General features: G+C 44.4%; 1 protein-coding gene and 1 non-coding gene across 6 annotated transcripts in view; one reads left to right on the forward strand and one right to left on the reverse strand.

The window, feature by feature from the left end:
• PDPK1 (3-phosphoinositide dependent protein kinase 1) overlaps positions 1-12,683 on the forward strand; it is a 63,426-nt gene that overhangs the window by 16,311 nt on the left and 34,432 nt on the right. For all 5 annotated transcript variants that reach the window (XM_032460227.1, XM_032460228.1, XM_032460229.1 and 2 more), the window contains 3 exons: positions 8,129-8,395; positions 11,399-11,441; positions 11,704-11,841. In XM_032460227.1, coding sequence (XP_032316118.1) covers positions 8,129-8,395; positions 11,399-11,441; positions 11,704-11,841 — 448 coding nt within the window. The remainder of the gene's footprint in view (positions 1-8,128; positions 8,396-11,398; positions 11,442-11,703; positions 11,842-12,683) is intronic.
• On the reverse strand, positions 6,449-6,520 carry TRNAT-AGU. The gene has a single exon. It is a non-coding gene; the product is annotated as a tRNA-Thr (tRNA).

Here is a 12,683-nt window from a genome sequence, read left to right on the forward strand (position 1 = left end):
ATATTTTAATCATTTAATCATTTTAACTGAAGAAGTGAAACTGTTCATTAAAACGTACCCATGCCAGCAAGCTATGGCTGCAGGAGGAGAAAGCATGAACAGTTGTCCTGTAAACATCTCTCCGTCAGTGAGGGGCCCTGAGAGCTGGTCTTGCACTGAGGTGCTTGGCCCACCCTTGTGGTTTGAGGTGCCCACAGGGTGCCAGAAGTGACCCCAGGAGGAGTGTTTCTGGGACCTTAAGATCCCTGCCTGGTGTCCAGAGGTTCTGTCTGGAGATGGCCTGTGCTGAGGGCCAAATTGGACAATCGTGAGTACAGAGCTGCTCCTGCCCCCGGGCCTTTGCACTGGCTAGTCTTCTGCCGGGAAGGCTCTCCCCACACATCTTTAGGGCTTTCCCCACCTCCTTGGATCTTTGTTTAGATGTTGCCTTCCCAGTGTGGGTTTCTCTGTTTAAATGTATACGACCCCCATCCAAATACTCCCATCTTCCTTCACTGTTGCATGTTTCTTACAGTAATTTATCACCATTTGACACACTGAACTTTACCTGGGTTTTGTTTTTTGAGGGTCTGTCTGCCCCCACTAGAATGTGGACTCCTTGAGTTTTGTTCTTTGTTGTGTCAGCAGCGCCACAAAAACTGTGTGTGGCACATAGTAGGTGTTCAGTGAACATTTGTTGTTGAGGTGGATTTGTTGAAGTGTGGTCTTGGGGTGACTGCATTTACGTTAAATCGTTGCAGCTGCTATGAAGTGATGGTGGCAGCCCTGTGTTTCTCCTAAAGCATGTGATGGGGAAGCAGGTATGTGTGTGTGTGTGTGACTGTATTACATCATCTATTATTGCCATGTCAAAAATCTAGAGTTCTTTGTACACTTTACTTGGATGTTGATTTCAGAATGACTAGTTTTTCTTTCTGACTCATGAAGTCGGCTGAATCTGAATTTTGAACCTGAAACATTAAGGGAAAGTGAAACTTGGAAATGTGTGATGCATGATTAGCTATTATTGCATTTCACTTTCTGTATGTGAATATTTCCTTTCCTTCCATTGCAGTGCCATCTAAGCCGCTGTCACCCTCCCTTGGACTTGCTGCAGCCCTCTAATGGCTCCACATGAGAGCACTCTCTCTGAGCCCCTCACCAATCCATGCTCTGGCCCCATAGCAGCCTGGGGTCTGCTTTGTATCCCCAGTACTCATCCATCTCTGCCATGGCTACCCTCACAGCTTGAATCAGCTAGTTCTGTAAATGATGTTGGGCCTGTCACCCCATTAGGATGTAGCTTCCTAGGGGTAGGGACCACATCTGCCTTACAGCCAAGTCCCTGGACCCTCGCTAGCACAGTGGCCATGTTTGTAGAGTAATTGCGTTGATAATGTTGTTAATTTATCTCCTTTAAGAAACTCTGATAAGCAAAAATGAGTGGTATATTTTTATGAAATTACAAAACCGTGGCTTTGGAGGGTAGGATGTGCTCACAGAAGTGCCACATCCTGAGTTGTCTGCACTGGATGAGTTAAGCATCTTGGAGCTCCCCTTGACCCTCCCGGGACTGTGCATGCTGGGTTGCAGGGTATGCTGTAAGCTGTGGCAAACTGTAGAATGCGCCTGCTGTGCCTGGGTGGATGAAGGCGCTGAGTGGTTCCTGGGGTGCAGTGGTGGAGTCTTGGGCATTTGAGGAATGGTGGTTGTGCTCTGTAGGTGAGTTGGCTGGTGTATGTGTGTGGAGACTCGGCATTCTCCCTGCTCCCTCTAGTCTGGCCCCACGGCCACCTTGCCCTGCTCTGGCATCTCCAGAGCCCACACTCCGTTTCACTGACTATGGCCAAGCCTTCTACTTCAGTATGCACCAAACTGAAGCAGGCATGGTTTAGCTCAGGCTCCAGAACATTCTCACCTGTCTAGGGCATGCTGACAGTTTTAGCCAGTTGCCAACAACAGAGAAAGACTCACTAATTTATGTTAATTTATACTTAGGTGGCATGTATCCCTTAAAGGAGACGCTTATCAATGTCTGCCTTCAAACCTCTCATTGGAGTTGTGCTTTTGGGCTGGGTGAACTAGCCAGGCAACTTGTGAAGGTAACAGTTAGCATCCAGTGTATTGACGTTTACAGGTGGAAAAATCCTAGGCTCAAACTTTTATCTTGTGGCAGGCTCTATGAAGTATACAGGTGGCCAGGGCATTTTCCATGGCTTACCAACCACATGGGTTGGACAGATGTTGGGGAGGACGTTAGCAGGTTTTATTCAGCAGATGCTCCACTTCCTCCCTTGTCAATGCCAGGCCAGGTGCTGCTCGGTGTTGTGGGTCTGGAGTCAGGTCCAGCTCTGTCGAGACAGCCTGTTGGTTTTCGCCGTGCCTCTTGGTTGACTTCCACATGTCCACCGCAGAGCCCAGAATGGGCAGAGGTGCAGGGCAGGGGCCGCCACCTGGCTGGTGCCTGTGTGTAGAGCTGGCCTAGCCAAGGTCAGGAGCAAACTCATGTTTTCTAAGGGCCAGTGCTCTCTTTTGAGGACCTGTTCTGAACACCTTTTTTATAACCTTGGAAACCACTTTGATGAAAAGAAAAGAAAGCTTTCAGAAATACATGCTTGTAAAACAGTTTCATCAGAATTACCTTTTGTTGTCTTTGAGGACCACTCTCATGGGTTGGGTGTTGTTCAGTCAGCATTCAGGAAGTTGGAACCAAAGACAGTGTTTCTCAGTAAGTGCTCCTGGAGCCAGTGTCAGCGTTCTTTGTGATGTCAGGCCTTCCCAGGGTGCTTGATCTCAGGCTCATCTGTTCCCGGGATAGCCAGTTTGATGGTGCTTATCACGCCCAGGTCTTCAGTGCCCCCTTGCTTCCTGCAGACGGGGTTGCCTGCTGCCTGCAGCGCCTGCCTCCGCAGCCATCGCAGCTGATGCTCACTGCTCTTGGGTGTCGTTTGCAGTACCTCGCCTCCCAGAGCTGAGCTTCTGCCCTCTGTGAAGAAGCAGTGTGCTGTCCCTCACCTATTTCAAAAGCCTCCATGTGACAGATATGTTGGTAGCTTTCCTAGAATTGTCTTTGGATCTAGAAGCATGTCTTTGTACGATTACATTTTTCCAGTTCTGTGAATCAGCTCATACATTTTGTTATTTAAAAACTTCATGTTTGAGATTTTACTCAATAGTTCACTTTTCAGTTTTGAATTAAAAGCAACATTTGCCATGGTCCCATGCATCTCTCCCACTGTCTCCTTGAGCTCTGCTTGGCAGGTGGCTTGTCACACAGGTGAACTTAGATGAGGCCTGTAAACAAGCCCATGTTGGTATGATTTACACACTTGGTGGGGCAGGTATGGTGAGGGTGGGATACAACAGAGACATGGTGCCCACCCTTCCCTGTTGGGCAGGGATTCCCGCCCGGTGGGTGTGTGGCCACTTTTTGAAGCACTACTGTAGTGCCTGGGACTGCACCATGTGAAGTGTTGGCTTTTTCCACTTCACCTGTCTCATGTGTGTCCCTTCAGGTCACATGGTCCTGCTCCGCCTCAGTCCCAGGCCTGAGGCTCTATGCTCTGGATGACCCTGTTGGTACAGGGAGCTCTTACCTCTTGGCTGTGTCCAGGAAGCCTGTGAGGTGCTCAGTGGTCCCTTTTCACAACCCTCAGTCATAGCATAGCTGGACTGGCTGGTGAGGACAGTCCAGGCATGTCACAGTTTTTGATGGGCAACTGTGACGTCTTCCCCACTTACCACTGCCCTTGAGGATGGAAAGTTCCTGCTAATCTCTGAAGGGAGTTATTGAATTTGATTACACTTCTGTTAAGATTGTATGCTTTGTTTATAGGGACAAACCACTAAAGTACTGGCCCCAGAGCTTGGGCCAACCCTTTGTACTCCTCATGAAAATGGAGTGTTTATGAAATGTGTAAGGCACACTTGACTTACTGCTGAGCTGTAGAGCGTTCAAGAAAACACTGATGTTCCATGAATAAATGGTGTGCCATTGGCTCCCGTTCCAACTTGAGAACCTGTCCTGCTGGTCACATTGTGCTGTGTGCCACATTTAAAAAATCAAAGTCTCTTAGACTTTTTTTTACAGAGCCAGTTGGTCATATTCTCCTAGTATTTCATTGGTACTGTGTGTTTGGTTAATTCCTTCATATTTGGGTACCTTGCCTGAAGTGATAATGATCTTGGCAGACCTGCCTCCTCCTAGCTGTGGTGCAGCTCCAGTGTTGGTGATGGCTCTTTGGTTAGGACCTGGCATGTGGTGTATCTTTTGGGGTGACTGTGCCTGAGCCAGCCTTTCCCAGGCTGGCCTGCCTTGTGGAGCTGGGGTTTATACAGCATTTTGGGGATAGCCCAGGCTCCCACTTGTTCTTGCCATCTGCTGCCTCACTTCTCCACCTCCATGCTCATCATGTTTGGGTCACAGGATGTTCTGTCAGATTTGTTTTTTACTTGTTATGTGTTTTGTGCATCTCAAGATGAGTGTCTCTGGCTCCATCAGCTTTTCTCTTGTGGCTGAGCTTCACCCACTGCAAATCGTTGGTTACTGTGCGCCCACCTGTCTTGCCTGTTCTCGGTACACTTTCTACAGGATTCTGGCTTCTTTATAGTTCTTTGTCTCTCCCTTCCTTATTTTAATGGTGAGAGAAAGTTTTTATGTATCCTTTATGAGTGAACATATGCACAATATTAGAAACAGCTTTGTATGGCCACACTCCATTTGCTACTTAAATATATAAAATTAAGTGTTAAATTGTCTTCAACCTGCTTTTATGTTACCATGTTGATATACTTTTTATCACCTCTATGTCTTGTTGCAGACTCATGATTTGTCTGGTTTCAGCTTATTCTAATGAGCTGTGCTTAGTGTTTACAGGGTCACAATGTGGCCAATAATGGCTCCTAAAAGACAGCTTCCTGCCCTTTCCTTACAGCACAGACACTTGTAACAACCTCCTCCTTTTCAGACATAGCAAGAGATTATAGGCCCATACTGATTTTCTTTTTCCTGTTCCAGGAGGTGGAGTCAGTTGCTCTCCTGGGTTCTTTTAATGGGGAGTACTGTTAGAAACAACTCTGGATGCTCTGAGTTCATTTTGTGTTGTTCTGCAGCTGTCTGGTGGTAGGTGGGCTGATGATGCCTCTGCTGGAACACTTCCGGCTCAGACTGGAAAAGAGATTTGTTTGTTTAATGATTGTGGGCACAGCTTTTATGTATTTCCAATTTAACTTTGACACTATCTAGAGATCCTTTCTTAATGCCCATCTAAACTATATTTCTACCCACCTCTCTCTAGTATTTTTATGTATCTCATTGACAACTGTTCTTTCTGTTGTTGCTTTGTTGATAAATTACCAAATTGCTTTCCATAAACATTTTAACAGCAACATGGGTTTATGGTGCCAGCCACACTTGTATACGTGCTTTATCGTAGTCTTGCCAGCATTTGGTGTCTCTGTGTATTGTAAACATACTTAATCATCATTCTTATGTATTAATTCATCCCCAACCTCCCTCCATAATTAAAAGTATAGAGTACTATCTCTGGTACTTTAATTTGTCTTTGACTACGATGCATGTTTTTGTCTCTTAGTTGAGTTTTTTTGGTGCCTATCCTTTGTCCATTTCTTCATTGAAAAAAAGTATTGATAATTTATAGATTTGAATGAGTTCTTATATATAAATTAATGCAGTCATATGTGATATAATTATTTTTTACAACAGCTTATTGAAATATGATTCATACATTCCATACAATTCACCCATTTGAAGTGTATAATTCAGTGGTTTTTAGCATCTTCACAAGATTATGCATCCTCACCATCCAATTCCAGGACATCCTCATATCCAATTCCAGGACATCCTCATCATTCTAAAAAGAAACCCCATACCTATGAGCAGTCACTCCCCATTGTGCTTCCCTCCAGCCCCTGACAACGACTCATCTTTCTTTCTCTATAGATTTGCCTACTGGGGACATTTCATAAAAGTGTAATCATACAATATGTGGCTTTTGTGTCTGGCCATTTTCACTTAGCTTGATGTTTTCCATGTTCATCTATTTTATAGAATATATCAGTACTTCCTTTTTATGGCTGAGTATTTAATTTTACAGCAGGACTACATTTTGTTTATCCATTTATCCATTGATTGACATTTGGGTTGTTTCTACCTTTTGGCTGTTACGAACTTTCTTGTACAAGATTTGTGTGGACATATGTTTTCATTTCTCTTGGGTATACACCTAGGAGTGAAACTGTTGGGGTATATGGTACTAGTTTCCTTTTGAGGAACTGTCATACTGTTTTCCAAAGTGATTGCACCATTTGACATTCCTACCAGCAGTGCTTGAGGGTTCCAGTTTCTCTAGGTCCCCATCAACACTTGTTATTATTATGTCCTTTTGATTTTAGCCATTCTAATAGGTGTGAAGTGGAATCTCATTACAGCTTAAAAAAAAATTATTAATGGAGGTACTGGGGATTGAACCCAGGACCTCGTGCATACTAAGCATGCCCTCTACCACTGAGCTATACCTTCCCCCCTCATTATGGCTTTGATTTGAACTTCTACAGTGACTAATGATAATTGAGCATCTTTTCGTGTGCTTAATTATTGGCCATCTGTCTTTTTTGAAGAAATGTTTATTCACATGTGTTGCCTACTTTTTAATTGTGGGGTTTTAAAAAAAGATTGAGTTGTAAGAGTTCTTTTATATAGTCTGGATACAAGTCTTTTATCTGATACATGATCTGCAAATATTTTTTCCCATTCTTTGGGATGTCTTTTCACTTTCTTGATGATGCCTTTGAAGCACAAAATTTTAAAAGTTTGATGAAGCCTCTTTGATCTGTTTTTTTCTTTTGTTGCTGTGTTTTTGGTGTCATATCTAAGAAATCATTGCCAAGGTCATGAAGTTTTTACTCCTGTATTTTCTTCTAAGAGTTTAATAGTTTTAGTTCTTAAATGTAGATTTTTGATCCATTTGAGTTAAATTTTGATGTGGGAAAGGCATCCAACTTCATTCTCTGCATGTAGATATCTAGTTGTTCCAGTGCCATTCATTGAAAAGACTGTTCTTCCCCGTTGAAGGGTTTTGGCACCCTTGTCAAGAATCAATTGGCTGTAGACATTTGGGTTTATCTCTGGACTTTGTTACTTTCTTTTGTATGTCTATCCTTATACCAGTACCGCACTGTCTTGATTACTGTAGCTTTGTAATAAATTTGTAAGTCAGGTAGGGTAGGGTGAGTTCTCCAGTTTTGTTCTTTTTTGAAGTTGTTTGACTATTCTGGGTTCCTTGAGTTTCTATGTGAATCTTAGGATCAACTTGTTGATTACTGCAAAGAAGATAGCTTCTTTTAATAGGCATTGCATTGAAATTTTTTAAAAATTAGATTTTTGAACTTACCTAAATAAAAAATCTATAACTCTGTAATTGGTTTGTAGGAACTTTTGGTCTGTAGTGAGCAGTTTGGCTCTAAATTATTTTTTCAAGTTATTAATCAATTATTCCACTACTGTGCTTTTTGAGCAGCTTATTTTTTTTTTATCAACTGTAATTTTTATGTGTAGTTCGTAATTCTTGGACTCTTTTTTCCATTAAGTTACACTTCCGTGTTCCAGGACTGCTAGGTTAAAATTCTGTGTAGTTGTTGGATACAGCCTTAAGCTAGTCTGTTTGTTTAGGCCATGAGTGCCTTCTGTGTGTCCAGCCTTATATCAAGTGTAGATGGGTAAGCAGGGTGCGGGCTTCTGGAATGGGAGGCACTGTGATCACAGGGTTTGAACCAGCTTCCTTTATGGACAAGGGTTGGCCACAGGTGATGTTTAGGCTGGGCAGTGTGATGGGAAGACTGGAATATGGGGTGGTGTTGGGGACTTATTGCAGAGCTGAGGAAAGAGGGTGAGGGCAGATAGGTGCTGGGTGATGGCATCCATGGGCACACAGGACAGGGCAGAGTGGGATTTGAGCAGGGAAGGGACTTGGGGGAGGAGGACATTGGCCCGAATTGTGCAGCAGAACATCACATGGCCTGCCTGCCCTGCACTTGGTGGTGTTTCAATGATGTCAACACTTTAGTTCATACGTTTAGGAAAAAATGAGCTGCTTTGAATCTTACCTTTTTTTTTTCCTGTGTCCACCAGTATGACACCGTTCCTATTCAGTCCAGCGTGGTGTTATGTTCCTGCCCATCCCCATCAATGGTGAGGACCCAGACTGAGTCCAGCACGGCCCCTGGCGTTCCCAGCGGTGGTAGCAGGCAGGGCCCCACCATGGACAGCACCGCAGCTGAATCCCGGCCCAGTGCCAACACGCTACAACACACCACACAACCGCCACCACAGCCTCGGAAGAAACGGCCAGAAGACTTTAAATTTGGGAAAATTCTTGGTGAAGGCTCTTTTTCAACAGTGAGTACATGCTGCTGTTGTTTGTTGAATGAGTGTGTTTTTCTTGGAAACACTGGCCTTTCTCAGGACTCGGAGCTGGGGGTGTTCTTCCCCGGAGAAGGGTCTCAGGCCCCTCAGGGGTTCCTCTCCTGTTGTGTAGGTGACTTGGGGTTGGCTACCACCAGGCAGATCACATGGTTAAAATATCTAAGCCATGATCTTATAGATGTAAGCTTTAAAAGACATGTCTTGATCTTATTTTTTATTTTTTTTTTAAATGCAGTTAAATTTTATTCTAACCCAGCATCAGCAAGTTACATTTCATGTCCTTGTGTCTTATTAGCAAGGCTCTGGGAAGCTTTTCTGTTCCTTACATTGAATGTTAGTATTGGTATCATCTCTTCATAGTTTTGGGGAAACATTTAATGATTTTTATTATTTCTCTGTTATTTTAAAAATATATACAAAACATTACACTCTTGATATTTGTTACGGTTGTAGCCCAAGACCTGCTGGCTTCTGTTTTGTGTCCTCAGTTTCATGAACAGAAATATCGTCACAGCACTGTCCAGTCATACTCAGGGTAACTCTTCTTGTTGCCTGAGAGAATTTTACCTGTCTTATGGTGTTTTTTCTCTTAAAGAACAAAGGTTCAAGGCCACCCTTTGTTGAGTTGGAGGCCTCACGTGACTGGCGGGGCCAGGGGTGTGCTGCAGGCTCAGAAAGGCCGAGCACCATGGGGCAGTCTTGGTCTGTGCCTTCAGGACTAGACAGGTCCCTGCTCTGTGGTCTCTGGGCCCAGCATGTGCTGTGGACATGCCAGGATGTCCCTGTGGCTCCTCACGCCAGCAGGGTTCCTGAATGTGTCTTTCTTGACTGGCCTTTGTGAAGAAACTAAATGTGAAATTTGTTTTCATTTTCTCTTTTTCCATTTATGAAATATTTCAAGAGATGAAGAACGTGACGTATTATAGCTCACCCATGTTCCCCACATCATTTTAATTAATGTTAACTTTTGCTCCTTTTACGCTTTTAATTTAGATTTTTTTTTTAACTGGCAGTTTTTGTTCAAGTTATGAAAGAATTGGGCCCTCATGATAAAAAAATCTTCAACTATGAGGATAATCCCCAGTAGGTCTGGTTACTGATACATCCTTTCAGAAAGTAGAAACTATTTTGAAAATAACCTTGGAAGTTCTGCACAGTTACTTACAGTCGTCTAGTAAAAGGAGAAGAGTCTCTCCTTTTTTCAGTTTTACTTCATTGGACATTTATATTGACTGGAAATTGTGGACTTATTTGTGAAATTCCTTCATATCCCTGGATTTCCACAGTGGGTAAAACTAGACACCATCTGTTCTGGGTGACATATTTCTGATGTTAAAAAACCCCAGTTGAAATTTTTATTATCCCTTTGCTAGGGAGGTGCCCAGAAAAGCTCCATGAGCCTGCAGACTCCTTTCTGGTACTGTTTGGAATCCTGTATCCTTGGGTCTCAGAGTATATGTGCTACCTTTAGGTCTTTCTCACCACTCCTGAAAAAGAGAACACTTAACATTAGATTTCCAGGGGAAGGGTGGAGGACCAGAGGCAGTTCTCAGGCTGGGCAGGAGCTTCACTTGGTGGAGCCTGGTGCTGGAGAGTGGGGAAGCCTGGTCTGCTGCCGCCTGGCTCCCTGAGGAAGATCATGTCTGTTAGTCTTGCTGTCTGCCCAGGCCCATAAGGAAACCTGCATGGAGAATGCTGAATTCACACAGCAGAAAGATGACATAAATATCTCCTTCAAATAAGATTCCACTGACGATTAGTACTCTTAACAGTTTTTCTCTTCCTCTTTTTCTACTTATGTAGGTAGTGCACACTCCTGTGAGAAGTTTAGCATTGTGTAAACACATAACCTAGAGAAGAGAGGTCCTTCCCCAGCCTACTCCCCTTCACTCTCCAGTGCCTGCAAGCAGTCCACTCAGGTACCCTCTCCCAGAAAGATCTTCGAGATCTTCCTGCTTGAGTACATATAATCTGACCTCATTCTTCTTAATAACTGCACAGCGTCTCACACTGTTTCTCTAGGGTCACTTCTGATGAACAATTTTGTAACAGGATATAACTCATAACTAGGGAGCCAGATGAACGTGGCCTTGGCCTCCAGACGTCTTCCCAGGAGGCCCCAGGATTTCCTAGGAGTCAGCAGGTTTTCATCTCCTCTCTGGTCCTGGGCCATTGCCCTGTAGGTGTCTTAGGAGAGGCATTTTGCACCAGCTGGCAGGGGTGGGAACCATCTCAGCTCACTGCCACACTGGGTGCATCAGCCATTTGGAAGTTGGCAGTCAGGTTGTGCCCAGGAATTGCTAATGTAGAAAGGTCTTCTCTCTGCTCTGTGATGTCCCACTGGTGCTCTGTCCCCGAAGTGAAGTTTAAGAGACAGGTGTGTGGTGGAGAGGGCACAGCAGAGAGTGGCTGCATCCTGTGAGGGAGGCATTCTCTGCAGGCTACGTGTGATTTAGTTTCCTGTGCCCCTAAGGGCAGGGATAGCATTTGTAATATCCAAGAGGGACATCAAGTGAAATGTATGGTAACAATTATTTGTAAAAGCCCAAATTCAGGATGGCCTTTATTGCAATGAACATATCCTGGGGAACATGTCCTTAAAGTTACTGAAGAAATCCCCAGTCCATATGTGGAGGTATTACTTGCTGCTGCTTCCTACTGTTTGTGAGGGTTATACTGGTCTTAAGATGTTCTTGGATATATACTTCACTGCATCAGAGGACTATTGGCAGCTGATGAAGAACATTATGGAAAGTTGAGAGATACACGTGTTTCCTTTAACTATTAGAACACATTAACTTAGTCTTTGATGGTCAGCTATATTTGTTGGCACAGGACCAAAAATATTTGAATGTAATTTCATGGTGGGGGTGGGGTAGCCTGTGTGGTTGGTTGCAGGGTGACTTTGTGAGACTCCTTGCCCTGATTACATCAGGTGTTTTTTTTTCTCTTTTCTTTCTCCTTTTCCCAAACCAGGTTGTCCTGGCCCGAGAACTGGCAACCTCAAGGGAATATGCCAGTAAGTACTAACTCCAGTGAGCTGAGCTGTGTGTCTAGGATGCAGGGACAGTGCCCCTCTGGGCACTTGGCCACTTGGCTGCGCAGCCCCTGGAGGTTTCTGTGCTGATTTCAGGGGACAGGACAGTGTGGGTCTCAGAGGCCACAAAGCTGGTGGGTGCCTCATGTGAAAAACTAATTCGTATCCGTTACTTTTATGAGTTGTGTCTTTAGTGTGTCTTTTCTTACTTTTTCCAATTGTAGTAACTTGCTTCTCTCTTAAGTTAAAATTCTAGAGAAACGTCACATTATCAAAGAGAACAAGGTCCCGTATGTAACCCGAGAGAGAGACGTGATGTCACGGCTGGATCACCCCTTCTTTGTTAAACTTTACTTCACGTTTCAGGATGATGAAAAGCTGTGTATCCTTTGAACAGTCAAAGCCTTCTGATATCACGCCAGTGACCCCTTATCGTTTTGGAACCGTGACCCCATTGTTTGTTTTCACAAGTAGCCCCTTCCCCGGAAAGGAAAAGGGTAGCCTGTTGTACATACAAATGAATTCACATCATTTTGCTTTGGGAACCCCTGGGATTGCTGACACTCACTGCAGTAGAATGTTACTTCAAGGGAAATCATTTCAGTCATTTTTTTGGAGGGTTTTTTTGTTTAGAAACCTAAAGGATTATTATTTTAATGCTGTTGTCGCTAGACATTTGTTTAAAAGCATTCCCTCATTCCTCTAACCAGAGTCCTTGGCGTTCCCTATCAGGTGTCAAGTCCAGTGCTCAAAGCAGGGAGTGAGAGAGAGGAAGGATGATCTTGGGCATCTGGGGCTCCTGGGAGGTGGGCACCTCTTTGCTATCTTTGGCCCAGGTTTGTGGGGTTTGGTTGGAAGGGACATCTTTACCAGGCTCAGCTGCCTGGTGAGAAGTCCAAGGAGTGACCCACAGAAGCTGAAACCCTTTTTTCCTTCCTTCCAGAGAAGGAAGGGCCCTGTAGTCTCCACCCTGCCCCCTATGGGTATTTCTGATCACCTAGTGCCTCTGACTCCCCAGGGCTGTGTAGACTGTTTCTTCAGCTGCTGCTTCAGCAGGGACCTCACACCCTGCTGATTCTTTGCTGTGTTTGAGGGCATCTCACGTTCCCTGACTTCTCTAATCCCTGGAGCACAGTCTTTTTTCTTTGCTCAGGGTTCAGGGAGACAGGGGGCACTGTGGCATTCAGGGTGGACCGTTCATCATGCAGCCAGGCTGGCCATTTC

The sequence above is a fragment of the Camelus ferus genome, chromosome 18 (assembly GCF_009834535.1).
Source record: "Camelus ferus isolate YT-003-E chromosome 18, BCGSAC_Cfer_1.0, whole genome shotgun sequence".
In the NCBI taxonomy this organism is placed as follows: Eukaryota; Metazoa; Chordata; class Mammalia; order Artiodactyla; family Camelidae; genus Camelus; species Camelus ferus.